Source organism: Callithrix jacchus, chromosome 14, assembly GCF_049354715.1.
Source record: "Callithrix jacchus isolate 240 chromosome 14, calJac240_pri, whole genome shotgun sequence".
Taxonomy (NCBI): Eukaryota; Metazoa; Chordata; class Mammalia; order Primates; family Cebidae; genus Callithrix; species Callithrix jacchus.
Genome location: NC_133515.1, coordinates 64,146,478 through 64,174,399, shown reverse-complemented (window position 1 = coordinate 64,174,399; position 27,922 = coordinate 64,146,478). Strand labels below are relative to the sequence as shown.

Below are 27,922 nucleotides of genomic sequence, written 5' to 3'. Positions count from 1 at the left end.
CCTTAAAGAGACTCTTCTACCCCAGAATTACTAAACTCAAAGGAACCCAGAGGACAATTTTTATATGTGCTAGAAAATGTGTTCATTATTTTGTATAGTCAAATTTAAATGGTGACAACTATGTTTTTTTTTTTTTTTTTTTTGACAACATTCACAGAATACAGCACCAATTAATTAGTAAATGACCAAGCAGGAGAAAGATCATACTTCGCTGTGTAACAGAATATCCCCCTGCTTTATGGCCAAGTCCAGTTTAAACACTAAATTGTAGACCAGAACCTTATGAGGGGAAATAATGAAGTGATCTTTAAAGCACATTTTCTTTTCTTTCTTTCTTTTTTTTTTTTTTTTTGAGATGGAGTTTCGTTCTTGTTACCCAGGCTGGAGTGCAATGGCACGATCTCGGCTCACCACAACCTCCGCCTCCTGGGTTCAGGCAATTCTCCCCCCTTAGCCTCCTGAGTAGCTGGGATTACAGGCATGTGCCACCATGCCCAGCTAATTTTTTGTATTTTTAGTAGAGATGGGGTTTCACCATGTTGACCAGGATGGTCTCGATCTCTTGACCTCGTGATCCACCCGCCTCGGCCTCCCAAAGTGCTGGGATTACAAGCTTGAGCCACCGCGCCCGGCCTAAAGCACGTTTTCTTTTACTTAAGGCATGTTATTCTTTGACCTGTTCAAAGAATCAAACCAGGGAAGGGCAATGTGAGAGAATCTGACTCAGTATTTCCCTAAGCTCATCTTATGCAGGCCAAGTATGGCTGTATGGTTGTGCAATGTGAAAATCCAGGAGCTCAACTCGGGCAAAGGTTTTCTCATTATTTTTGAATTAGTGGAATTACTTCTTTTCCACAAATAATCTTGCATGAAAGAATAGAGAACCCATATAAAGGAAAAGGTGCCCTGCTGAGAGAGAGGCAGCCTAACTTGGCCCCTGAGGTGTCACCTGGAAACCCTGGACTCTGAATCCCTTGTTTGAAAGTCAGCTTCAAACAGATAAACCCCCTTAACTAGGATGTTTATTTCTCTCTTTAAAAAAAAGAATAACTTTTTCAGAAAACTCCAGCCAAGGCTTGTTAAAAGTAGTTTCAAATAACCCCTTGATTTTAAAATTGCATTTGATTTACAAAACGGATTTTTGTGGCTTATGAATTAGAAGCTATTTCTGCAGAACATCATGTATTATGTATATCAAGCTCTGCCAGTTCCGGTCTGTCCACATTATCATCCCTCTAGCATGCATTCCCAATACTCCCTTAATTACAATGTTTAAATTCATAGATTCTCTCCTAAAGATTTGGTAGATCTTTTCTTCTTATGTCATATGAGGTCTGCAACAGATTGGCTTTTCTGATTTTCTATCCTTAGGGAGCCAAGATTCAGGATTTTTATTGCATTTCAACAACTCAAATTTTTTTTCTTTTTTAAAAAATTTTATATTGGATTTCTTCCACAATTAATTATGTTACAACTATTTCGTTAATCACTAAGAATTATATTTGAAAGCACTGGAGCACAGACTACTAAGTGACTATATTTAATAAAGAAAGAATAGCATTCGAGGGAAGCCGAGCTACTTAGTCCAACTCTCCTTCGATAGACATCTCCATGGATGATTAGTTGTCTTGCCTCTGTCTTCCCTGTTATTGACAGGGTGAAATTAATGTCTGGGCCTCGAACTTATTCAAGACCTGTCTAACATGGATTCTCTATTGTCTTGCCAGAGTCAGAGAAAGTAAACATTCTTTGATTTCTGCATGTTATGCCTTTCCCTATTTAGATTTATATATATTCAATAATATTGTTCTAAATATGTTTTAAACAAATGCACCTGCTTTGTGTAGCAGAATCAGTACAATCTACAAAACAACCTTACTGCCATACACAGTTTTGGAAGCAGTGATAAAAAGTGTAGTTTTTTGCATACCTCTTTACATTTGATTCAAATGTAGATTCTCACATATTTCAAGGGAGTTCTGCGTGCGTCATAGGAAAAGCTTGTACTTGATTGAGAGTCATACCAACTTGGATTTGAAAGCAGGTTTTGCATTTTATGGTTGCTTAGGCTTGGGTATGTTAGTTTCTTTGAGCTTTCTTCCCATCATCTATAAATGTGGATAATAATGCCTATCTTATTTTAAAGTTTTGTTGTAAAGACTAAGGGATATAACAAAACTGATGTGTTAGGTGCTTTGCATCTTGAGTAACTTCAATGAATCTTAATTTAATTTCCCTCCTTTTTGTGAAAAATACGGTAAATAACAGTACATGAGATCTGCAATCCACCAAAGGATCTACCATTCAAAAATGGTTGACAGTCAAATATACTATACACTATATAAAAATGCATACTGAGAGAAGCATCCACAGTTTCTATTTGAACAGGCATACTGCATAGTCTAATCTTTTGAAATTAGTCCTCCCAAAGTCATATTCTTTGGAACAGTTGCCATTTTAACCTGAGGTTTCCCTGTATTTGTATTTGGTTATTTCATTCATAAGTATTCACCTGAAATATAAAAATAAATGTAAAATATATTTGCAAGGGAATCTGAAATAGATCAATAACAACTTGCTTAATCTTGTTGGGTTAAAATAAGATGTACACGATACTAAATTTGGATCCTTTATGCTAGAAAGCCTTGTGTGCAAATATCTTGTGAACAATTTATACTGTTTTATAAATTTAGCGGGAAAATGTAAAGAACAATAGAGAGGAATAAAACAAAGCTGAGAACCCTTCAAGCAATGCAAGCAAACACCTCGAAGAGGCAAAACTGGCATATGCCTCTGGAACTGAAAGGTGGATGTGGCTGTAAAGAAATTTCAAAAAAACCAAACCCATTTTTTTGGATTTCAAAAAAATCCAAATCCAGTTATATTTGGATTTTTAAACTCTTAGATGTGTGAGCCACAAGCTTAAACTCATTGCATCTCTACATACCCTTTGGTAGCGATCTCTCTCTAGTGGTGCATCTATTTTAAAGAGGCTAACTACATAAATGAACCACCTCTATCAGGTACCTTGCCTCTGATATGTATTCCCTGGTACAGTTCAAACCAATTGGTTCTGAAGTTCACTTTATTTGCCTTACTTATTCATTGTAATTTCTATTTCAAAACTCTACCTAGTTATTTCAGTGGTTAATCTGACTAGCTCAATTAAACCATTTATGGAGCATGAGGATTTTGATGGGTGTTTTCCTAAAGCCATCACCTAACAAACTGCATAGATGATGGACAGGTAGGAATTTTTAAAAGAAAGACTAGAACCACCTTTTACATATAAATTGGTTCTATATTTATACATGAGTGTTCAGTATATTTTAGACCATTAAACTTCCTATTGCACCTTGGTAATTGAATTAGGAAGAGAAGTTACAGTACAATAGGATCTGAGAATTATAAAATTTTAAAAGTAAAAGGTCCATATTTGCCTGTTGTTTATCCCATTTAACTACTTATTCATTCTGGGTGTCATGGCACCCATATGCTATTAATTTTGTTTAAAATTTATTTTGTGCCAAATACTGATCTCAGCATTGGGAATATCCAAGTTAAAGTCAAAGGAACTTGTATTCTAATAGATCAGAAGTCAAAACACTATTTCTGTACAGGGCCAGATAGTAAATATATTTGACTTTGCTGGCCATGTGTTCATCATTGCAACTATTCAACTCTACTACTGCAATGTGAAAGCAACCATAAAATGTATGTAAACAAATGGAGGGGCTGTGTTTCAATAAAACTTCATTAAAACAGGGAGCTGGCTTGAGAGGCATAGTTTTCAAGACTCTGTAAGACAAACTCAAATAGACAATTTAAAATCCCCTTTCTCATACATTTTACATTGCATATTAAACAAATAATAATGAAAACGTAGTCAAGAATTTAAGTATGGGGAAACCTGAGTTTTAGATTCAATATTGCCATGAACTCTAACATAACGTTAATAATACTCATTCTCCTAATTCTTTTATTGCTGTTTGTTTTCTTGTGAAACAATTAAAAGCAATTTTTAAAGGCTTTAAACCCGGGATACCCCTCACCCCAGGCCACAGACAGTGTTCCATAACTTGTTAGGAACCAGGCTGCACAACAGGAAGTGAGCAGCAGGCAAGCCAGAGAAACTTCACCTGTATTTACAGCCATTCCCCATTGCTCACATCACCACCTGAGCTCCACCTCATGTCAGATCAGCAGAGGCATCTGATTCTCATAGGAGTGAAAACCCTTTTGTGAACCGCACATACAAGGAATCTAGGTTGCATGCTCCTTATGAGAATCTAATGCCTGGTGATCTGTCACTGTCTCCCTTCAACCCCAGATGGGACCCACTAGTTGCAGGAAAACAAGCTCAGGGTTCCCATTGAGTCTACATTATAGTGAGTTGTATAATGATTTCATCATATATTGCAATGTAATAATAATGACAGAAATAAGGCACAGGATAAACATAATGCACTTGAATTATCATGAAATTACTCCTGTCTGTGGAAAAATTGTCTTTCATGAAAGCAGTCCCTGGTGCCAAAAAGTCTGGAAACTGCTACTTTAAATGACACAAATCAGTTGCAAAGTCGCTGTACTTCTAAAATCTAGGATAAATTAATGCCTTTCCTCTTCTGCAAATTTGGAATAGAAACATTCATTAAATGCTTGGTGTGCATGTGTGTAGGGACAGGGGGGTGGGGGGGTGTGTATGTGTGTGTGTACCTGCATGCACTTGGTTTAAAATTAGGTTTCTACTTATATCAACATTTTCAGGTACTAACAAGTTTTATTTGGCAGTTGACTTTGGGGACAATAGTCTCTGGGGTGAGGCAGGACCTTATGAGAAGCTGGGAGCAAGCCTTGTCATTGTGACAATGATGAGAAGATAGAAACAGAAGCAGGAGCTACCACTGCTTGACGCCTGAGTCACGGTTCCTGGCAGTAGTACTTCCTACCTACAAATGATGGGAGGATATGTTTCCCATGTTGTCATTATGACACCTTCGGCCTACTATTTGACTTTGCTGTTACTTTCTGGTTTTAAAATAATCTGTCCTCCACTTAAAAAAATGTAACTCCTCATTACAGGTTTCTCTTTTATCCTTCTCAATTTCTAGGTATTGGGTTGGGAGTGAAACCCGTTTTTTTTTTTTTTTTTTTTTTTTTTCAGAAAAATCAGCTAGAACATTTAATTACAAATTAAAATTAGAGGTGTAAATGGCATTTCTAAATCCTCATTTTTCTGCCTCTTAACTTTACTAGAGGCATGATAATCCACATAATTTGAGAGGCCAGTGCAAATGAAAATGTGGAGTGCTTATTCAAAATTAAAAATTTCAAGGTGGTAGCAGTAGAGCATTAACCCAAGCCCAGGGCCCTTCTCAGCATATGGCCCTAGGTGACTGCATCAGTTGTATGCTGTTGAAGCCAGTCCTTATTAGTAGTATAAGTTTTATGCTTATTTATTATTGAGGCTTCCTTTAGTAAATTCTACATTTGGGAATGTGCAGACAAGGCTGGAGGCAAAATTCTTTATTTATCAACGTGAGAAGCATAGTTGAGTCACCTTCCCCAGAGTGTCTGCACTTAATGACACGGCCTCTGGGGTGTCAGAGAAGCTGTCTCAGGCTTGCTTGCTGGCCAGGCCAGGTGCCAATCACGAACTGGGCTTGGTGATAAATCAATAGCCCTCAGAACGAGGAAATAAAACTACCTGCTGAGCTGTATAACTCCTCTCTCTTTTCCTTCTCTATTTCTCCTCAGTGCTCCACAGTTTAGCCAAGGACATACTCTTGAGAACTATTCGGAACGTCCTTATAAGGAGATATTCGCCTCTTTTCTTTTTCTAATAAGCAAAGCAATAGAGTCCTCAGGACAGACACATTTCTTTATGCTAAAAATACCAGAAATATTCATCCCCAGTTAAAAAGTACTTTGAGCAAATGAGAGAAAGTCAGATATTAAGCTTGATGTTTGTTTTTCAAAAAAGAACACTAATAACAGAAGAAAGGCATTTTATAAACTTTTAAAAAGTACACTGGAAAAATTAAATAGTCATGTGATGACTAAATCTGTTGCATTTATTTCTTGACCCAGAGACTGCTGGGTTTTATCCTGGTTCTACAAGTTATTAGCTGTGTGACCTTGGGCAACCTACTTACTTTCTGCAAGCTTCAATATTCTCCTCTATCACATAAGCTAATACTAGAAACAATGTAAATGGGTTTAATGCTTCTTAATAACTCAAAACAACATCCAATTTCTGGTAACCTTTCAATCGTAGTAGTGATAATAGTAACTATCATCAGTATTATGTTGTCATTATTATCTTCTCCTCAATGAGTTTAAAATCTCAGAAAAATGTCCTATAGCTCAGTGCCTTGAACATAATAGTCATTCACTAAGCAGTTGTTGAATGGGTTCATTTGTGTAAACTTCATTCGATTTTCTTTTCTATGGTAGATGAAACATCTCTTGATATTAAATTAAGCCAAGTAGCTGATGAAAAATAATGGCATCAACTTTTAATACCTCCATTCACTAAGAAATGTAAATAAAAAAGAAAACTCTGTCCTGTTATTTTCATATTTAGCAGGATGGAATTTGGCAGCCCCTACAGTTGGAGAACTTGAGTTACTCAATTATCTGGATAATTACTTGGACAGTTTTTTTGCTCAGCTACATTGAAAATAAACTTGATGATGCATACAGCCTAGTCGAACAAAATGACCTAAGGTCAGAAGTCAGTAACTTCCAAGTCCAAAGGAAATAGTTGGCTTAGGAATTTGGGGAACTCAAAACTTAATAAACATTTAATTATAAGAAAACATAGATCTTTGTTCTCAAGTGGATATGACCTTGGAGAGTTGTTGGAAACACCCGTCAGAGACTTTTCTGCCATTTTCCTAAATCATAATAAAATTATTCTATTATCTACAAAACAAACTTCAGTATTTTTTGATGCTTCACCTCCTGCTTTGCTTCTTCTGGTCTAAATATCACAGCCTATGCAAATAAATAAACAAGGTTAAATCATCTACTATGAAACATGTAGCCTCTATAGTTTTGTTATTGATTGTACCCATTTATGACAGACCAGGATAAATATCTCTTATGTAAATATTTTTCAATGCAAAAACATACATGTTAAGAATAATAATTTACTTTTTAAGAATATAATTACATTTATAACACAGTAAAAATGAACACAAATTAAATATATTGCTAGAAAATGTTTTAAAACTAGCCATCTTTAAATCTAATCTAGCTCAAATGGCAAGTTTAAGAAATATAATAAAATAAGCCTAATATAATGGAAGTAAAAATTTGGACTGTGATTTTATTTTTTTTAAAATATGGTCATTTCCAAGTAATGCTTATCACATAATAGGACTGCTAGCAAATATAAAATTGAGTACTAAATAGTTCCATATGCTTTTAAGTAAGCATTAAAAACTGAAAATGTATTCTGTGTTGGTGCAGTGTGAAAGAAAAGGGTTAGGCTGATATATACTAATACTCAGATAATGCATTTTATACAATACCTACACAATGCCAAGTTGTCTGAATAAAAAAAAATCAGAAAGCATATGGGCTCTGAGCATTTGGATATTTACAAATGTTACTGATATTCCATTTAAAAAGCCATGGATTACAGTCACAAATGTAATTTTTAAAATTAAATATATTATTGCATGTCTAAATACACCACTGTAATAGTTATAGCTTTTATTTTTATGAGATAAAGAGGGATGTACATTTTTTCATAATTCAAGGTCAATGAATTTACCTGTCTTTTATTTTCTATTTCTTCTTAACATAAGGGTAGCTGAATACTACCTAAGTACAAGAATGAATTCACAACATTTAGTTCACCCTCAGTATTTTTGGGATATTGTAGTACAAACTTTTTCCAAAAGTAAGAAGCATATTAGAGAAAAAAAATAAACCTAGGTTTCTGTCTTTATTGTTTATTTATTTTTCTTCCTTTCTTTTCCCGAGAAAGTTATTATAATGCTTAGAAATCTATTTCTCAGAATTGATTCTAAATTTTATAAATCTATTTGCTTAAAGAAAACACCTTCTAAGAAATGTGACAATTGTTGAACAGTAACATCTCATCTGTCTTTTTTTTCTTTTGGTTTCTTTACACAATGATTGTTCAAATGAAGGCTGTGGACAAACTGTACATCATTATTCATCCATTCATCATGTGAACATTAGAATGCAATGCATTTTTTCTAAGAAATAATACAATTATTTGCTAAATCCTTCTTTATTTGAATTTTAAGATTGTAATATTAAATCCTTCTTTATCTGAATTTTAAGATTGCAATAATAGTGCTAACTTAATCACTTTCTGTAATCATCACTGGCTTAGTTAGTTAGCTTTTAGTCACTAGCTTGAGTGGTATGATTCTCTTTGACCCTTTATTTTAGTAATTAAAAAAATTGGAATTAATTCTTTGAAGTTATCTTTGGAAAAATGTTTCTGAAATGAATGGCTCACCTTACACTCCAGGAAATGTTATAAAATGGCAATTGTCCCACCATAACAATAACTTAGCAATGAAATCTTAAGCCAAATTAACTTGCTTTATCTGAAGACACAGTGTTTGAAAGTTCCTTGGAGCTGGTCAAACAACTGATAGAAATCTTGAGTTCTGTCTCTGTGCCTGTTCCTGGTGGATCTTCCTAAGGTAAGATTATGTTAGACTTTTCTAGTACTAGGCTACAGTCAATAATGATAATTTACACTAATACATCTAGCAGCATCTTCTCATGTATGGCTATTCAAATCTGGTTTATTTCTCATGATCTTGTTCACAGATGCTCCCAACCAGTTATTATCTGAGAAAACTGAGATCAATGAAGAATCACGGTTTAATTTCCTTTGGTATATTTTTTCCTTGCTATTATATCTTATTTCAACTGGCTCAGGGACTGGGAAATGCTTTATATCACCTTGGCATAAAATCTAAGTGAAGCAATAGATTACATTTAAAAATACTGTATGTTTTATTCAAGGACAGGACATAATGTTTACAACATGCTGCTAAAATTGGAGAACAGGGTGAAAAAACATTCCTATACCATGGCTCTATATTTTTAAAGAAGCACACATTATACAATGTGGTATATATTGAGTACATAATGTGCCAAGTATTATGTGCTTATAAGGACATTTAAGACATTAATAAAACCTTTCTGTGAAAATTGAAATCCTAAGCTACTTTTGTATATTTTCTGTTTCTTTAGCCTACAAATATGAATATTACTTCTAACTAGGAACAAAATGTTGTTTTGAAAGATATTCATTCTAGTTTGAAAGTCAAAATTAGTAGGAAATTTAGTCTCTAAATAAATTAAAAATGTACATGACATGTTACAAATATATGCTCTAGTGTGGCTTTATCCTGGTGGAATTGGTTTAAATTATATTTTAACAGAGCATTTACTTTTACCCACTTTTGATTTTTTTAATTGTAAAAGCAAAGAAAAAAAGTCATTGCAGAAAATATAGATGATGAATAAAAACAAAAAACTAAAAATTACCTCAATCTCACCAGCAGATACTATAAATATTTTGAGAGATATACTTCTAGAAGCATAATAAAAAAGCAATTTTGTTATTATGGTTCCTTGTTAGCTTGCCTGTTCTATAATTGAGAACAAAAAAATAGGAGATACTGATTACTTTTCACTGCCTATTAGCTAAACTGATTTTACTTAATTGATTGCATAAAGAATTACTTGATGACCAAAATATTATATTTAGCAGTATAAAAGTTCTCAGATGATTTATTGAACAGAATTTATTTTATTGGGTTTCTATGATTTTTATTTATTGTACTCATCATAATAGTCTAACTCCATATTTGTCTGCCTATTTCAACACTATTAGGTGATTATGTCTGAATACTAAGAGAACTCCTGCATTATTTGATCAAATAATTTCTTTTTCACTTTCTTTCACTAGAAATTTTTATAATTCATAAAAAAACTGTAAAAGCAACTTTAAGTCATGTCATTATAGCTTGTTAGTTCTATAATATTTTGGCTTTAATTTTTACATGTATAATCTACTTTGCACCTACTGAAATGGAGAATATTTTAGAATTCTTCAGGTTCTACAGAAGTTCATGCTTATTTACATTGGAAACTTTCTGATTTTATAGCTCATTGATTTCTCCATGTATCTGAAAATTTAATGAGTGAATTTCACTAGAAACCTACATTCTTCATAAGCAACATTTAAAAGGTTTTAAAAAAATTCATACCTTAAATCATAAATTTCTAAAGCAATTTTAACCATAACAGTTATCTCTAGAAAAATACAATTGAATTTGAAATATAATTTATTTCAATAGTACTAAGCATAAAATATTTCAAGTCTGTATTTCGAGTGATCTCCTGGGAAGTGCAATTGGAGAGTGAAAAACTTCCACAATTGTATGAATGATGTATTCAAAGAAAAAGTAATAATAGACAATCAATAAAGTAACTTAGCCTTTTAATGTTTCCCACTTATCTTTAGGAACACCGTTTTCATAATGCATTTCTTATTCATCTTGCTTTGTGCTCAAATTCATAACAAGTAACAGAAATGAATAAGAACTCTGAACACGCGAACATTTCAATCTCCAAATTCTCTGATCGTCTCATAATTTAAAGAGATTTGCCCACTTGACTTATGTACCATATGTTAGCTAGTATTATGTTGAACAGATTGTAATTCTCATGGGTAGTTTATAGCTAAACAGAAAACAATTGTTAGACAACATAGAGAAAAGATGCTTACGTAGAAAGCTTGCTGCTCCTACCTCTGCTTTGAGGAGAGTGTTGTCATGTGGCCTCTACTCTAATGGCAGCTGTTTATATTACCAGCGGATCCAATTGGATCCACCAATTGGACCACCTGCCACCAAAACTGAGATCTAGTGAATAGGTTATGGAGTGACCTAAACTGAAACATGTGCCCAACAGGACAAGGGTAAGTAATGGATTCACTAGATTCTCTTTCTAGAGAAGTTGAATATAAAACATATAGAGGGTATAGAGTTAGTGAAAGAGATGAAAGAGAGAAGAAAGGAAGAAAAGGAGGGAGGAAGGGAGAAAAGAGAAGAAAGTAAGGAAGAGAGGAAACTCAAAACAATGGAGGAAGTGGGGGATGTTTAGAAGCAGCTCTTCATAACAACACGACAAATGAAAGCATCTGACCAACATGCTGTGGTCTCTTAGATTTAGGGATACTTGTTTATATAGCAGAAACTCCTTTTTCACAGACACTAATAAGGAAATATCAAGTTTAAAATGTTTCTTCTAAATAATTCTTGGATTTTATTACACTTTTTACTTAGGCAGTTTCATAGACATCTCTCAACAACTGAGGGGAATTTGATCAGTTCGGTCAACACTCATCAACAATGTTGCATTACTTTAACAGTCTTTGCAGTATCAATAAGGAAATGCTTAAAGTGAATAAATTAATAATTGTGCTTGGTTTCAAGATGCACTGTTAATCTGCACGAGAGTAATTTTTAGACCATCATAGCGTTTTATATTTGCATATAAGCAATGAATAATTGTTCACTGAAATAGACCAGTGCCATCTACTTTTCAACCACTCACAGTATTATTCAGTTGCCTAATCCATGTAGCCATCTAAATATGCAATAAAAGCTGTACTGTTCTTCGTAATTCTCCTAAGTTTAAACATGTGGATAATTCAAATGGGCTTCCATTTATTTTTATTCCAATTTTGGTATTTTTCTTTTTTTTTCTTTTTTTTTTTTGAAATGAAGTCTTGCTCTTTGGCCCAGGCTGGAGGGCAATGGCGTGATCTCGGCTCATTGCAACCTCTGTCTCCCAGGTTCAAATGATTCTCCTGCCTCAGTCTCCCAAGAAGCTGGGGTTATAAGCACCTGCCATCGCGCTGGGCTAATTTTTAAAATATTTTTAGTAGAGATGGGGTTTCACCATGTTGGTCACGCTGGTCTCAAACTCCTGACCTCAGGTATTCCACCTGCCTTGGCCTCCCAAAGTGCTGGGCTTACAGGCGTGGGCCACAGTGCCCAGCTCCAATTTGATATTTTTCTAAAGACTCATTGCCATGTGTCAATACCCTTTGCCTGTTTTTAGCTGTTTTCTGTCGGAAATCTATGCTCATTCTTTACATTTTACATCTAATTTCTCTTAGATTTTTGCTGAATATAATTTATAAACTTTCTTTTACTTTCCTTCACATCGACTTTCAGTAAAAAAACAGAAACAACAATAAAGGCCTGCAAGACTTCTGTTTTCTATATTTATATTTTGAACTTCCCTTATTCCTTCAGCAGCTTCTATCCTAGACAGGAGGATAATGCCAGTCACTGACAGGCAACGATTGACAGAACTCCACAAATCAAGTGACTGCTGTGTGAACGCAAAGGCAAAAGCCTCCCTTTACAGTTTTCTGCTCTCGGGCACCAAGCAGTGACTCTGAACTGAGTATTTACTTTATGTTAACAAGTTCCAGCCCCCAGAAATGTCCTCATATCTTGTTAAGTAGCTTCCCAAATGGCAGCCTGATCAAAGCAATCTAATATGGCTTAAGTGCCAGTGGTTGACATTTTGCATTCTTTTATTGCTTTCCATTTTTATCTACATAAAAATTGGTGATAACTAATATCTAGTTGATCTTTTCATTCTGGTAATAAAATGATAATACTAAGATCTTATTATCTACTCCAGACATCCATCAAAGTACATTTTTCAGTAACACACTATGCGAAGTGTTTCTTTCCTATACCCAAGTCCAAAGTGAGGTTAAGTACTTGTCCTTAGATGTCCCTTCTATCCAATACTTGGGCACTGGACTGCAAATAGAAATTGAACTTCAGCCCTTGATAATTTGTTCACACTAATGTTATCTAGAATACTGTTGTCTTTGCCTCTTAAATAAACCATTTTCTGCGAGAAGCCAAAGTAGTTGGAAGGTCTGCTTAAATATTTTTTTTAGCCCCAAAGAGTTTTAATCTTGTAAGAAGACAAGAGAAAAGATAATGGACGAAACAACACAAGAAATGGAGAAGTAAGAAGAGTGAATCTTAGTAGAAAGAAAGGAAGTGCAGATGGGTGGGAGAAGAGACAAATGTAATAAGGCATAACAAAAACCAAATAAAGCAAACAAAACAAGCCCCAGAGATCATGAGTTTATTAAATCTATTTTCATATGAATGTGGAAGTGTCCCTGAGGCTGGGTGTGGTGGCTCATGCCTGTAATCCCAGCACTTTGAGAGGCCACGACGGGAAGATCAGCAGAGGTCAAGAGTTCAAGACCAGCCTGGCCAACATAGCAAAACCCCATTTCTACAAATAATACAAAGATTAGCCGGGCATGGTGGTGCATGCCTGTAATTCCAGCTACTCGGGAGGCTGAGGTAGGAGAACTGCTTCAACCTGGGAAGCAGAGGTTGCAGTGAGCTAAGATTGTGCCACTGCACTCCAGCCTAGATGACAGAGCCCATCTCCATCTCAATAAATAAATAAACAAACAACCAAACAAAAGAAGTGTCCCTAAGCCTTCCAGTGGACAAGAAGGTCATTCCATAATTATACCATTGATTTGGAAAAACAAAAAGAATAGAAAACAATAACAAAACCAAGAAACACAGAAGGTTCCCTGGATCCACCACATGTTTAAAGTAGTTACTAACGTGACAGTTAGGACTTACCTATAGTTGATAGGAGCAAGTTTAGTTTTCAAAATTTCAGTGGATTTAAACCTCAAAAGATTATAGCACTATCAATTTTTAAGGTTACCAGACGAGAGAAAGAAAAAAAAAAGCACTACTTAATCATGCAGTACGTCACCAACAAAAGCCAAATTTTCACAAAAGATTAACTAGAAACATGTAGTCTAATGAGTTTGGATGCATTGTTTGGAAATATTGGGCACCAAACTTGAAATTGAGACTTTTACTATAACTCTGAGATTGACATTAGGTTATGTGCTTTGGCAGATATAAAGAATGCAGAATGAGACTAATGTCCTGTACAAAGCCTATTAAGAATGCACTTGAGAAAATTTCACAAGCAACAAATAATTCTTTCTGCATTCTTTATCACTTTTAAATGACTTTTAATACTACGGACCAGGCAAGAGACTGTAAAACACTCATCTTCTCATACAAATAATTCATTCACGGGCTAGTCACAAAAGCATCTTGTTCAGTATGATTTAAGGTTTTGGCAATAATTTGTTAATATTTAGTTTTTGTTAGTACAGATTTTTTTAATGATTTTTTAAATAGTTACAATTTCTGTTCCTTCATTAATTCGGATAGTTTTTCTTTTTTATGTTAAAAGAATGTGACTCTATAGTCCCTTTCCATCTACCTTTATTAAAGTATCCTTCACTGTCTAAGAAAGAAATTATCTGCATTAAATGATGGTGTTTCTTTTAGCAACTTCCATATAAAATTATCGAATCATAATGGAGGAGGGAAGGGTAATCTGACTGTCCTTTTATTCCTATCCCAGACAGAGGAGAGTGGTGAGCCATGGATAATTCATTTCTGTGCCAATCTTGCAGCCCATGAATTTGGAAACTCTGAACTTAACCTAATCCCAAATTGCAAATAAACGTACTTTAGCAATGATATAAGCTAATGAGCGTCAATAAACTGAGATTAGTCTGGGATTGTGTGCAGTCACACTCTGTAATCTGTAAGATCAGAACATGTATTTGGCACTGAAATGGCCTTTATTCACAGAGACAGTTTTTTAGAGAAAGTACCCTATCCATATCTGAAAATAAGGTTTTTTTATTTTTAAATGAAAAGAGCCTCTTTTCTTACATTTAAAAATGCTTGACAGCTTTTCCTTCCGGGGGAAATGGTAGCAACAAGGAATCTCACAGAGATAATGCTTAGAATTCCGATTGGCCCTTTCTCAGAGGAAATTTTAACACTGGGCTGTGCCCTACTCTGTCCATGGAAGACTCTGTCACTGCATCTAAAGTACTGGCCCAGGAGTGGCTGAAAAAGAAATGTATCTGCCATCTCTCACAGTCCTGCAGGTTTGAACACATGTAGCCAGAGCCTCTGCCCTCTTCACCTAGCAAAGATTGGGTAGTCTGACACTGCATATATTTTCCATATAAAGTACAGATGCTGTAAACTTGGTGGTAGGGTGGAGAAAGCAAAAATGACTACAGGAAGCAACAGCACAATTTTAAGTTAATGTAGAAAAGTGTATCTGGGGAAGTTTCCATTCAAACTTAATAATTTAGAGTTTAATATTAGTTTTAATGTAAGATAATCTTTTATGTTTTACTTTGTATATTACTTGTGATGATTTTCTTAAAAGATATCAATTGAGGTATTTCATGTTAATTTCACAATACAGTTGATATCATAGGTATGGTAAAATTTTTAGAGATAGTGGTGTTATCAGCTGTAATTTAATAAATGTACATTAATTTTCTTAGTTTCAGACAACTCTAAGGCTCACGGAGGACACATGTAATAAATCGGTCTTTCCTTAAACTGCAAGTTATACTGAGATACAGATATTGTTAGTTTAGTTTCTATTGAGTACAAAATGCACTTCAAGTAGAAATTGCTGTTCATTTAACCACTGTGAGTTAGGTTTGCATTATCTGGTATGTAAATTTCTCCTTTTCCTCAAAGGTGAGTCTTTTTTATGGATCTTTGGTTTCTCACTACACCTGCCCCCTATTCCCCAAATAAAACAGAGACAAAGGAAATAAAAATGTTACCTGTTCATGTAATGTTCCTTCCAGTGACTGCTGTCAAGTTAAGGCATGTGCAGTCCTGTCCGATGTGTATACTGGAAGTTCACGGTCATTAATTTAATTCAAGTATCACATACTCTTTAAAAAGGGAAAATAATTTACTAAGCAGCAAAAACCTTTGTCCTCAAAGGTACTACTCTGTGGAATATCCAGAGGAAAAATAAGACTATCCTCAATACTACAGTCTCATGATACTAGAGCCAAATGGCAAACGAGTCTAACAACAGCAATTATACTATAAACATACATTTAAAAACTCACTGCTATAGCCACAGAATACAGAATTACATGTTATTTGAAGCATTTTCATTAATTGCTATAGTTTACATAGATACATTTTATAAATTTAAAAATTCATGCTTTGTTGCATGCTCGATATAAATAAAATAAAATGAGTACCTAAGATAGAGGTCTACAAAGGAATACTGTCCCCAGATGGATTTCCTAAGATATGGGAGGGATCAAAAAAACCTACAGTTGCTGTGAGGCACAGATCTGGCTTTGGCAGAGAATATTTTGTGAGTTGCCATTTTTGCCTGCATATGTGCCCCAGAGCTGAAAGCAAACTAGACCTGGTATAAGATGTGCAAAATGTGTATTCCTTTTAGGAATGCATGGAAGTAATAGAATTAGAGAAGAGATGACACATATTTGAAAAATTCCACTTATGTGAGAGCTTTGACAGGCTATTTGTAGGACCTATTTTGTTTGAGATGCTTTTAAATGCCTGACATATTGGTTATAATTTATTAACTTATTTTTTAATAAGTCATGATTCTGTTACATTTTTATTGGTGTGATTGAACAAACTCATTTTCATGCTATTTTTAAAAGAATATTAAATATATATGGAGACAATTATGAGCTGTAAGAGGCACAGTGTTTGAAAGAGTATGTATTTTATTAGGGAAATGGTTTTGTTTTTGCAAGTTTAAGACCTCTATATGTTCCTCAGAGGATGTCTTATTGCCACTTGAAAACACTGCCAATGCTTTGGGGAGTAGATTCCATCAACTCACATTCAGCATTGTTCCAAGAAAATAAAAAAAGTTCTGTGGCAAGAAGAGATTAGAAGTTTGTTAGAACCATTTTATTTAAATTGCTAAAGACTTTTTGTTGTGATTATTGGAGGTTTCCTAATGTGATCAGCAAAACCTGGAAAGGAAAAACCTGAGCATTTATGTAAAGAAATAAATAAGTTCACTCTTAAGATAATGCTACAACTCAAAATAAAATCACAGTCCTTATATCCTTTCAGATCTGTCATCCAAATTCAAAGAAAACTCAGTCCATACATCTTTCCAGGCTTATCAGTTCGCATGCATGTCACAAATTTGAAGGGTTTTGGTTATTTTTGCAGAGATATGATTAGGATGTAAAAATTCATCATATAAACATTCTTAATGATCAAGGAAGAACATTTTAGACAAGTAATTTTCTATGTCTATGTAAAACTTTTTAGATGGATTTAATAATAACTCTTGAAGTCAGAGGAATTAACCATTTTTGGTATTTGAGTTAAAAGACAAAGACAGAAGAAAATAAGATCCACAATATTTTCTCCTATTTGGTTATGAAGAGAACAACTGAGTCCACAAATGCCACTTGCAGTATCTAAAGGTCTATAAGGTACTGACACATTTTATTACAAAATGCTTGTCACCTCTTTTTCCACATAGAGGTAGGAACTGCAGTGGGAAAGTCTTCAGCTGTAGAAATTTAAAAATGAATTTTTACAACCCAGATGATGGACTGGTACACTTCAAAAGTGAGTTCATGAGTTTTATAAACACATTTCTCTTGCTCTCTCTCTCTTTTTTATCTTGACTAGCTTACATCATAATGGAGGAATAACATTTTAAAAATTTTGAATAGGCACTTACTGGAATTACAGTTAATCCTGATACAATCTAGATGGGGAAGAATAGATGAAAAATGAAAATTCATCCTTCAAGGTAATAGCTGCAGACATCCAATAAAATCACAGTCCACCCTTCCGGGGACAGACACATGCAAATCTGGCCACTCCATATCATTATTCTTTACATACTTTTAAAGCCCAGATGTATTGTTATAAAAGTTTAACATTAGAAACAATAAAAGGTTTCAAAAATGGCCAATTCAAACAAAGCTACATGGTGACAAATCTAAGTGAAATAAAGAGTTGTTAAATGTCAAAGATGTTTGGCTTAGACTGGCTGCAACTTTCTCCCCATCTGTGAAAGAACATATCATTATTTTCAGCAAAATGTAAAAGTGCTCCGTCACAATGGGGTACAGTGCAAGTTCAGCTAGGCGCAGACATCCTAGACCTCCGAAATCTAATATCCCACAAAGGCCAACAGAATCCTTCAGAATTGCAGCGGTCAAATGGAAAGCAAGTTAAAATTATTCTTATCTTATCCTAATGGTTTTTGGTTTGTTTTTAAATTTTATCTGCTTGGGCATAAAAAGATGACTGCCAGATGGTGGCTGGATTCCACACCTTGTGTTAATTCCCTTGGAGGAGGGAAGAAACAACTACCTCTATCTTTCCTTTAGAAACTCTGATAGCTAAGGAGTAGTCGTTATTCAAAGCACACAAGCCTACACCTCTCTGAGGAGCTAACGATGTCATCTCTATATAATAAGTGTCATGTTTCCCTTGATTTTCCCTTTCTGGATTTTCTCATTCTTACACTTGCTTTATATAAAAGCAGCTACTATAAGAACAGAATGTCTGGCATGGGTAACACAAACTGTAATTATAGTGGTTATTCTTAAAAGACTATACAGGATGTTTCATGTTCATTTTATATATGCATATATATATTTGTTGGTTTTGGTTTTATTATTTAATGCCTTTGGGGAACATAAAAAATAGAAACCTAGATTCTGTTTCCATATAGCTGAGTTTGTCATGTGTCGTCAACCGCATCAGAAAAGTGGTTGCAAGCAGCCAAGGACCAGCACCTACACAACTCTTTCTACAGAATGCTTTGCTGTTGGAAAATTCTCATGAGTGTTTGCACTTTGACTAACAGCAGCTTTACTGCTTGCAATTAGGCCATCTGTTTTGATTAGCTTGTAGTAACCTGTCACTGTCACTAGAGGGTACTCTAACAGAACAGTAAATGAGAGTGCTCTGCGTTATTAAAGTAGTATTTTTTAACCTTATTGTTTAACTTAATGTCACTAATATTCATTAAATATAATTATATGCAACAAGCTACCGATGGGATAATTTTATATTTTATGAGTTATCATTCTGCCCAGCACAATTTGAAAATGTAGGTGAGGTTTCCACAAATGCCTTACCTCATCACATTTTATTAATCTTTTTTGGGAGTAAATCTACATAGTTTCGAATTTTATTTTTCTCCCTCTGTTTATTCATTTCTATCTATGTGTGTTTAACACTGTCAAAAATACAGTAAAACCTCATTAATTTTGACTCCTTATTTTGAATTAACGATAATACTGAAAATTTGGGCAGAATATTAATGCTTCCTTTGGTATGAGCCACGATCTCTTAAAAAATTTTTAAACTCATAAACAAGATTTTGAAAAGTCAAGTTTGGGAAGAAAACTGATTTCCAATACTTTATGTTGGTGCCACAGTTTGCATGAAAAAATGTGCTAATTATAAATAATCCTTATCCAACCATGTAAATCAGCCTAGAGAGCCCTTTCCTTGATAAGACATTCCCAACTATTATGTTTTTGAGTATAATTTTTAAAAAACTGTTTAAACAATTTTAAAAATCTGCAATTCAGACTTTTTCCTAATTCAGCCTGGTTTCCCCCCATAATTCATCCAGATTGGTGAGGTTTTACTGTAATGAGTCTTTCTTAATGCTACAATTAAGCAGGAAAGCATTATATTTCTGTAGAAGAGCCTGTGTCTCTAGTGTTCTCATGGCTGTTTGCTAAGGGCCGCAGACTTTGGGCATTGAAGGGTTGTGGATCGCTGTTTGATAGCAAAATACCACCACACAGTACTCCAAAACAGAAAAGATGGGGTACCACAAAGGTGACTATTCAAAGGAGAAGCACATGGAGTAGAATAAGAACAACTGTTAATCCAGGTAACTGTTCATCTAGATAGCAAAGTAGAAATTTGATATTTCTACTGCAAATCTTTTCTAAGCAAACACGTTTTTATTTATCTGCAAGGATGTCACCTATAACTGATCCAACTGTTAGTGAATATAGCAACCAAAAATTCAGCTGGAGGCAACATCAGACTTTATAATTTGTACTTTCAATTACCCTCAACGACAGACATGGCTTCTCTTTTAAGAACCCTCAGTGGTAGAAATCACACAACAGAAGTTATGTTAAACACACACACAAAAAAAACAAAAAACAATAAAAAGATGCCCCCCCAACCTAAATTACTTCAAATGATGGAAATAAGACCATTAGGTGTTTAACTTTCCATGGCAAACAGGCTACTTGATCAATGTTTGCAGGCAAAATTGAACAAAAAGTAAAAAGTGTTAGTTCAATGGGGGAAGGCAGGTTGTTACCTAGATTGACCGTCAGTTTCACACGCCCTGCATCTAGCTCCAGGCGGAGGGTGTCAGCAGAATCTCTAGAAGTGGTTGCCATCAGAATGCCATATGCACGCTGGGATCGGAATCGTAAGGACACATCCTCAGCCTCTGTGTGCATGACTACGGGAAGCTGAATTTTCATAAACATGCTCCCATCATAGCTCAAAACCGTTGCCTCTAGAGATGGAAAATGAATATAATAAGTTCTTGGACGGTTTAGTGCATTAATACTTTAAAAAGAAAAGGATCATTTATTATCAAAGACTTCTAGAACACAATACAATAATATCAATTCATCTTCCTCAGAAATAAACAAAATTGTAAGCCGTAAACAGATGTCACAATAGAGGACTTTTCTTGTGAGATATTTGCTAAAGCCCAGAAACAGAGATATCAGCAGTTTCTTTTTTGTTGTTGTTCATACAGCACTGTCTACTTACAGCCTTGATCATGTTGGATTTCAGTGTTTGATTATGTTGTCCCCCTTCTCAAGAGCAAAGACCACGTTCTTTTGTAAAGCCACAGTGTGAGCTTAGTTTGAAACACCAACAACTTTTGTGGGGCTAGTTTTTTGTTTGTTTGATTTGGTTTTCTTTTTCTTTTCTTTCTTTTTTTTTTTTTTTTTTTTTGGTGGCTGTTGTGGCTTGCTTGAGACAGGGTCTAGCTCCATCCCCTAGGCTGGAGTGCAGTGGCAGGATCTCAGCTTACTGCAGCCATGACCTTCAGGGCTCAAGCAATCTTTCTACCTCAGCCTCCTGAATAGCTGAAACCACAGGCACATGCCACCATGCCAGGCTAGTTTATTACTAAGACTTTTTTCTAGAGATAAGTCTTCTTTGTTGCCCAAGCTGGTCTCAAACTCCTTGGCTCAAGTGACTCTCTCACCCCAGGTTCCCAAAGTGCTGGGATTACAGGCACGAGTCACTGTACCCAGCCTCCAGCTACTTATCAATGCGTGTTTATGTATGGTGAGCCCACTGACTAGTTCTGTAGAATTAGTCAACCTTGCCTTGGTTCTGAATTCTTCAACTGCACAACGAGAGGGTACTGCCAGAAGACATCTAAGGGCTTTGACCTGTCCTAAAAGCATGTAGTTCTAGGAGAAGTGACTATCATCACTTTTTCATTATCTTGCCCTGATAGAATTATTTTTAAAAGAAAAAAAAAAAAAAAAGAAATATGGCTTAACTATAGGAATTAGGCCAATACTTTATCAAAGTTGATGTTCAAAAGAAAAACTGCTATTACCAAACAACAGATAATGCTTCTTTAGAGACATTATGTTTAACAAGGTAATTTTTAAGAAGGCTTAAAAAACGGTTACTTCCTTTTAAGGTTAATTTATAGAAGGGGAGTAACTTTAAATATCATGTATAAATTTGGTGTCCTGGTGTCCTGAATACGTCAAGTTGTCACCCAAAGTAATAATGTTGTGCCTTTGCTACACTAAATAAGCATGGGATGGGACTGGAAACTTGTGAGGGTGTTTGTTAGAAAAGTGAGGTAGATGGCATCAATACAGAAGTTGCTTCATACTGTCTTAAACACACAAAGAAGTGAATAGAAACACTGTTGACGACAACCTGATGGCTTTAAGAAATAGCACTCCTTCGTGTTAAACACTATTATGGTAGTGGAACATTGAGAAACAGGCATGAATCTATTTGCTTTTTCATTGGTTCCAGTAATTCAGGATATCACTTAATAAAGAAAAACTACCTGGAATTAAAATGTACCAGGAAATTCTCATTCTTTTGCTTACTTACACAGCATAACAATTAACTTTACTAATACAACAGTGTTCAGCATTAGGAGTATATTCAGAGTTGTGGTTTTGCAAATTTATCTTTCAGAAAGTCAAGTACTGTTTCTGTAAGACTTTAATCAATATTTGTCATCCTCACGGGATTAAGTGAGTACCCAGAACCTCTCTAAGCACCGACGGTTATAGGTCTCCCTGCTTAGGTTAGCTCCCTTCTCTTTTCCATCTACCTCTTGACTTAAAAGATCTCAGTCAACTCATATGCTCACTCCTCTAATATTTATTAAGGATTCTGACTTCTCTCCTGAGCTCTAACATCAATTGCCTCTTGAAAATTCTCAATTGGAATATGATAGGCACCTCACTAAACTCTTAATTCACTCCCTCTGAAAATGAACAAACAAAACATGCTCTTTCTTCAGTCTTCTCCATCTCAGTAAATGTGATAATCCCATTGCTCAGACCTAAACCTTTCTGATTTCTCTTACTCTCTCTGCCATGTCCACTAGATCTGCAAGTCTGGAAGTCTTATAGGCTCTAATTCCAATCCACATTCTGAATTGACTGTTGCTCACCTCTGCCACTAATGTGCCTCAGACGCTGCTCTCTTCTCTCACCTAGACCACTGCCATAGCTCCCTTAACTCTGTTTCCACCTTTTTTAATCTGAAAAGATCAGCGTGACCCTGGCCCCAGCCCATCTCTCTGGCCTCAGCTTTAGGTATCTTCCACTTCCTGTTCAGTGAGCTCCAATACGCCAATTTCATGCTCTCATTGAAGTGTCTGCACTTTTAGATCCCTCTGTTTAAAAATGTTTCAACCCAGATCTTTAAATAGCTTGTTCTTTCAGCATTTAGGCCTCTGCTCAAATGTTACTCCAGAGAGGCCTGCTATCCGCTCCAGTTATTCAATATCTATTCACCATTTCATTTTTTTAATGACCATTTCTTGTTTGTATAATATTATCTATATTTGCTCTTTAGAATACAAGTATCTTGGGGGCAGAGATCAATTTGTCATATGCATTACTCTATCAGCAGCAAGTGCCCCCAGAATGCCAGGCCCGCATCGGAGCCTCCATAAATATTAATCGAATCAATAATTCCACACACACATAGACACACATACATATAGCGAGCTAATTTCAATTTGAATACCAAGCTTACATAAATGCTTACCAAAGAAATTAAGTATTTATTCTGCTATTGCAAGTGAAATCTAATTCCAGTAATGTGCATGAACAAAATATTTAATAAAGTCCACTTTGAAGGCCAAAATTGGGCTGTAGAAGATAGGCTAGGGAAGTGCCTATTTATCAAAATAGAGGCCTCATGGTTAGGCAATGCCCTAGGCAGCAAAAAAATAAAATATGGTCTTCAAAAATATAGTAGCTCCTTATCATATTTTTTCCTATTAGGTAAGAAGTTTCCCAAATGGGAGTACAATCCCAGCAGTCAAAGGCCAGTGCAAGTAATCAAACTGCTGTTGCTCAAGACATAATTAAAACCTGAGTGAAAGTTGTAATGAATTCTAGAGCGAAAAATGCTTGTGGTAAAATTTTAAAGGAAATTTGATCGTTACTTTTACTTTTCCTAAACGAGCCAATCATGACTCATATCTATAAAGTAACAAATACTTGAATAAAAGTATAAAAGCCATTATCATGTGTTCAGTTACTGCAGTATCGTACAGATAAGAGGATGAAAACAGTGTTCGCTTTCTCCTCTTTATTTAATCTGTACAGCTAGGCTCTATTATTGAATAATCATATTTTGGAAATCATCTTATATTCTTCTATGAAAAGTAGCTTAATTTGATTGACAACTAAATGGGGGTGCCTCCTTTTAGAAATATGAATGACTGACAATGGATCATAAATATTATGTGAAATACAATCCAGAGAAGAAAAAGTCATCAGAATAATTAGGCTTTAACTTTCTCCAAAAAGCTGCAGGACTGAAATCACACAGTAAAGCAATGAAACTTGAGTGCCCCCGAGTGTCATTTTAAATAATTCTCAATATGAAAATAACTTGTTGATAGACGACAAATGAAAGCCTAAATGATGCCTCATAATTAGAGCTAATGTTTAATTAGACAAGAAATGGCAAATGCTCAGGGTTGTAGTCTAGAGTTGCCAAATAAATGGTAAACAACATTCTGATATTTGAAGGTTATGCTATTTGGCAGCATCCTTGAACATTAGTAAAATTATTTCGTCATTTAAAACATACAATAATTCTTTAAAAGGCTAATTCCAGTATAATACTTCCCACTGGGGGAGAAAAACAGTTTCAACTTCGTCTTCTATATCTCCTTCTCCCTTGTCATTAAGTTTGATAAATTTGCTCTTCTGCATTATTCTTTGTTGCAGTCTAAAGTGTACACCTGTGCTCAGCTCTGCCGAAAGGCAGTCACATATTGTGATCAACGATGAAAATCAGACAGGCAGCCAAATTATATTGCTCTGACATCTGTCCCTCCATCTGTTAGAATTTTAACAGTGTAAAGTAGACCTCTGATTATATCAATGCTCTTATTCTTACATAGAACTCAGAATGATTTTTATATAATCAAGTCTCCACAAATTCTCAGTTTTATTAAAAATAAAGCAGAAGGGAAGGTGCTAAATTTAACTTTTATTGATTGAACATTATTTCTGTATGACTCCACCTTATAGAATCAATACATGTAAAACAAAATACCATCTTCTTATTTGCCTAAGTTAGCAAGTATTTTGTTCTTTCTTATAAACTCCTTTGCTTCCTTAAGCAGGATAAACATCTCCTATAATACAACTGTACCATAATTTTTCCATGCTGAACTTTCTAAGTCCAAGGACTTGAACATGGTTTTTAATTACTTTCTTATCTTATCTAAATAATTATCTTCATAAATTATAAATTATCAATTTTTGCTCAATAATAAGGAAAAAAACTTTAAAAAAAAACTTCAGGACTTGTCAACTCTTATTTGATCAACAACAGCCTTATGTGACCAATATGTGTCTGCAGAACAAACTCAGTCAAAGCCCCTTCTTTTAAATTGGAAACTCAGAGTTTCAGGCAAGATGTTGAATTAACTGAACTAGGACATAATAGCTAGGAGCTGGAAAGAAGTCAAATTTTGTGGCATTGAGCATGACAGCCCTCACACATTTTCCTTGCTCTCAGGAGGCACCCTAAAGTGAGCAAGAAAATTAATTCTGAAAAGCAAAGACCTCTCACAATACACCTGGGTAGTCCAGTAATAAGAACCACCCCAAAATGACCATTTTTCCTCAGAATACAGCCAACCTGGAGGCACAGAAACTTCCAGCCTCCTATCAGATAAAAACGTCTGCAGAATCCCGATGATAAAGTTTGCTATTAAATTCTCATTTACAAATCTACATATGCTTGCTGCCCCTTTTTCTAATCATTGCAATACATAAATATTTCCTCTCTCTCTTGCTGGTTCTGAAAGGTCTACAATTTCTATTTTTATTTTTGCCATATGTAGTAGCAGAATATTGCCACAGGGTGGTACACCATGCATATTTAACTGAAAGCTTCCGTAATTCATGGGATGGTTGAGTTATACCCTTTTCCAGCTTCACTCAACTAAGAGGCATCAGAATAACTGGCAGCTCTCTGAGGGATAAAATTAAAAAAAAACCTTAAATCATGCAAGTCCGCTAATCTCACATATCCCTAACTGTACTGTACCTTGCAAGCTTTGCTACATTTTTCATCATTTTGGCAATTTCCAAAAACAAAACTAAAGAAATAAACTAAAATTGGGGAGCAAAATGCAAAGAGGAAATGTATAAAGAATATACACCATACTAACTAAATGATACAGAAATAGCTAAGTTGTCTTGACAATTCACAGATATTGCAGTTAGGTCTTATGATAAGGAGAATGAATAAATATATCTATATCTATGTGATAAAATAGCCATCTATTGACCCATCTAACTGCATGATACGCAATAATAATAGCATCTGGTAAGAGTTTAATACATGATTAATATATTACTACTAAATATTTATATTTTTTAATATTAATCATAGAAGTAATAAGTTGATGTACCTCTTTTTTAAGATAAATAACCAAAATCAAATTTCAATTTTGGGTTTCACAAAATAACCCCTTTTTTCCTAGGAAGTTGTAGGCAAAATGAATTAAATTATTTCAGGAATAAAAAAGAAAAACAATAAATATTTATAGATTAAAAATAGATGCCGGGTACTTTTAGGCTAAATATATAATAAAGCAATGTTATTTGTAACAGGTAAGAACAATGGAACAACTCATCAATATTTTTTCATATTGATGTTTAGTTCCATTGTTGAAAATAAGTGACAATGGGTGTAGTGACTAAAGCCTTTATCTGAAACACTGTGTCTATGGACAATAAGCCTAGAACTATTTATTCTGCTATTTATTCCTTTAGCCTGTTCTGCAGATCAACTGGGACAGCTATTATCTTTCAGTTTTCTTTGCATCCTCATTCCTTTTTTTTTTACTGGGAGAAGAAAAGAAAAACTTAATGTAGGTTTGCCTCCTATTACAAAAAGAAAGGTGGGACCTGCTCAGAACTTCAATAGGCACAGCTAAGCCTTAATAGCAAATTGGTAAATGAATCCTCTGCAATTGGTTAGGTCCCAGCCAAAGGTAAGTACTTTCTCTATCAGGGAACAATTCCAAAAACGTTGGTGCACCTTAGGTGACTGAAAGTCAGCTTACTTTTCAAAGAGGATATTGACACTTTTGTAAGCTGACCAAAGTGAAATGAGGAGGCTAACTTAAGTCTCACCGGGTTGTATCAGGGACCTTGAAACTCACAGCTTAGCTCGTCTCAAATGCTATTTCTTAGCATGGGTATCAGCGCTAGAAGCCATAGGTATGTCTAATTCATGCCTCTTTTCCTGTCTAGTGTTCTGAAGTTAAAAACTGGGCAAAAGAGACAGAAGTTATTATTTGTAATACATCTTAGGCTCCTACTCTAGAGGATACTAAAGATTCAAATTTCTATTCCTGCATTATACTTAAGAGCAGTGTCCTTTCAGAACCAAGCTCTTTGAAAAACATTAGGTGCTCATTAGTAATCCATGTGAGGTATGGTTGCTCAGCTTAAACAAATAGAATTTACTTCAGTAGAGTATACGTTATGTTTCAATGGTCAGTTCAGGTTTGAGGTCAACAGTAAATATACTTTTCATCTCAGGGAGTTGGCTGTCGGGGTTTTAGAATCCTACCTCTCTCACAGGACCTGCCAAGATAGCCTGTTCCAGAACAATCACAGACATATCTGTTCCACCCATCCCTGCACATGCCATTGTTTTTGCAAGGGTTGCTAAGGCACGGTTTTGCTGTTTCCCTTGAGCAGGAAGGCTTCACTCCAGCAGTGCTTTGAACTTCAGCCATTTGCCGTATATCTTTGCTTTGGCCGTCGATGAACAAATCCCTGATGCAGCCCACGTAGCCATAGTTGAGCAGAGCAGTCCACACCTCAGTAGGGAAGATAAGGCCAGCTTTATTTTCTGGCAGGCCCCCCAGGTACAACTCATCATCCAGGTCCAGAATCTCACTCTCACCAGGAGCAGTGTAGGGAGTACGCAATGTGTTGACAGAAATGGTACCTATTGGAAAGAGAAGAGAATACATAGGTCTTTAAAAAGCACCAATGTGTTCTAATTACCTTTCTCTCTTTCATCTGCTTAATGGTGAAGCCCTTGGAGGCAGACAATTATTATTCTTTTATACCCACTTTCTGGTATTTCCCAGAGAAGTTAAGAAATCTGTGGAATTAAATAACTTTAGAAATAAGGCAGACTAA

The 27,922-nt window shown here is 35.1% G+C and overlaps 1 protein-coding gene across 43 annotated transcripts in view; it reads right to left on the bottom strand.

Moving 5' to 3' along the window:
* Positions 1 to 27,922, bottom strand: part of NRXN1 (neurexin 1) — a 1,160,645-nt gene that overhangs the window by 618,320 nt on the left and 514,403 nt on the right. For 30 of the 43 annotated variants that reach the window (XM_078349361.1, XM_078349363.1, XM_078349383.1 and 27 more), the window contains 3 exons: positions 27,342 to 27,725; positions 20,311 to 20,514; positions 17,683 to 17,709 (listed from right to left, as the gene is read on the bottom strand). In XM_078349361.1, coding sequence (XP_078205487.1) covers positions 17,683 to 17,709; positions 20,311 to 20,514; positions 27,342 to 27,725 — 615 coding nt within the window. The remainder of the gene's footprint in view (positions 1 to 17,682; positions 17,710 to 20,310; positions 20,515 to 27,341; positions 27,726 to 27,922) is intronic. The other 13 variants (XM_078349369.1, XM_078349374.1, XM_078349376.1 and 10 more) reach the window with 1 other exon arrangement.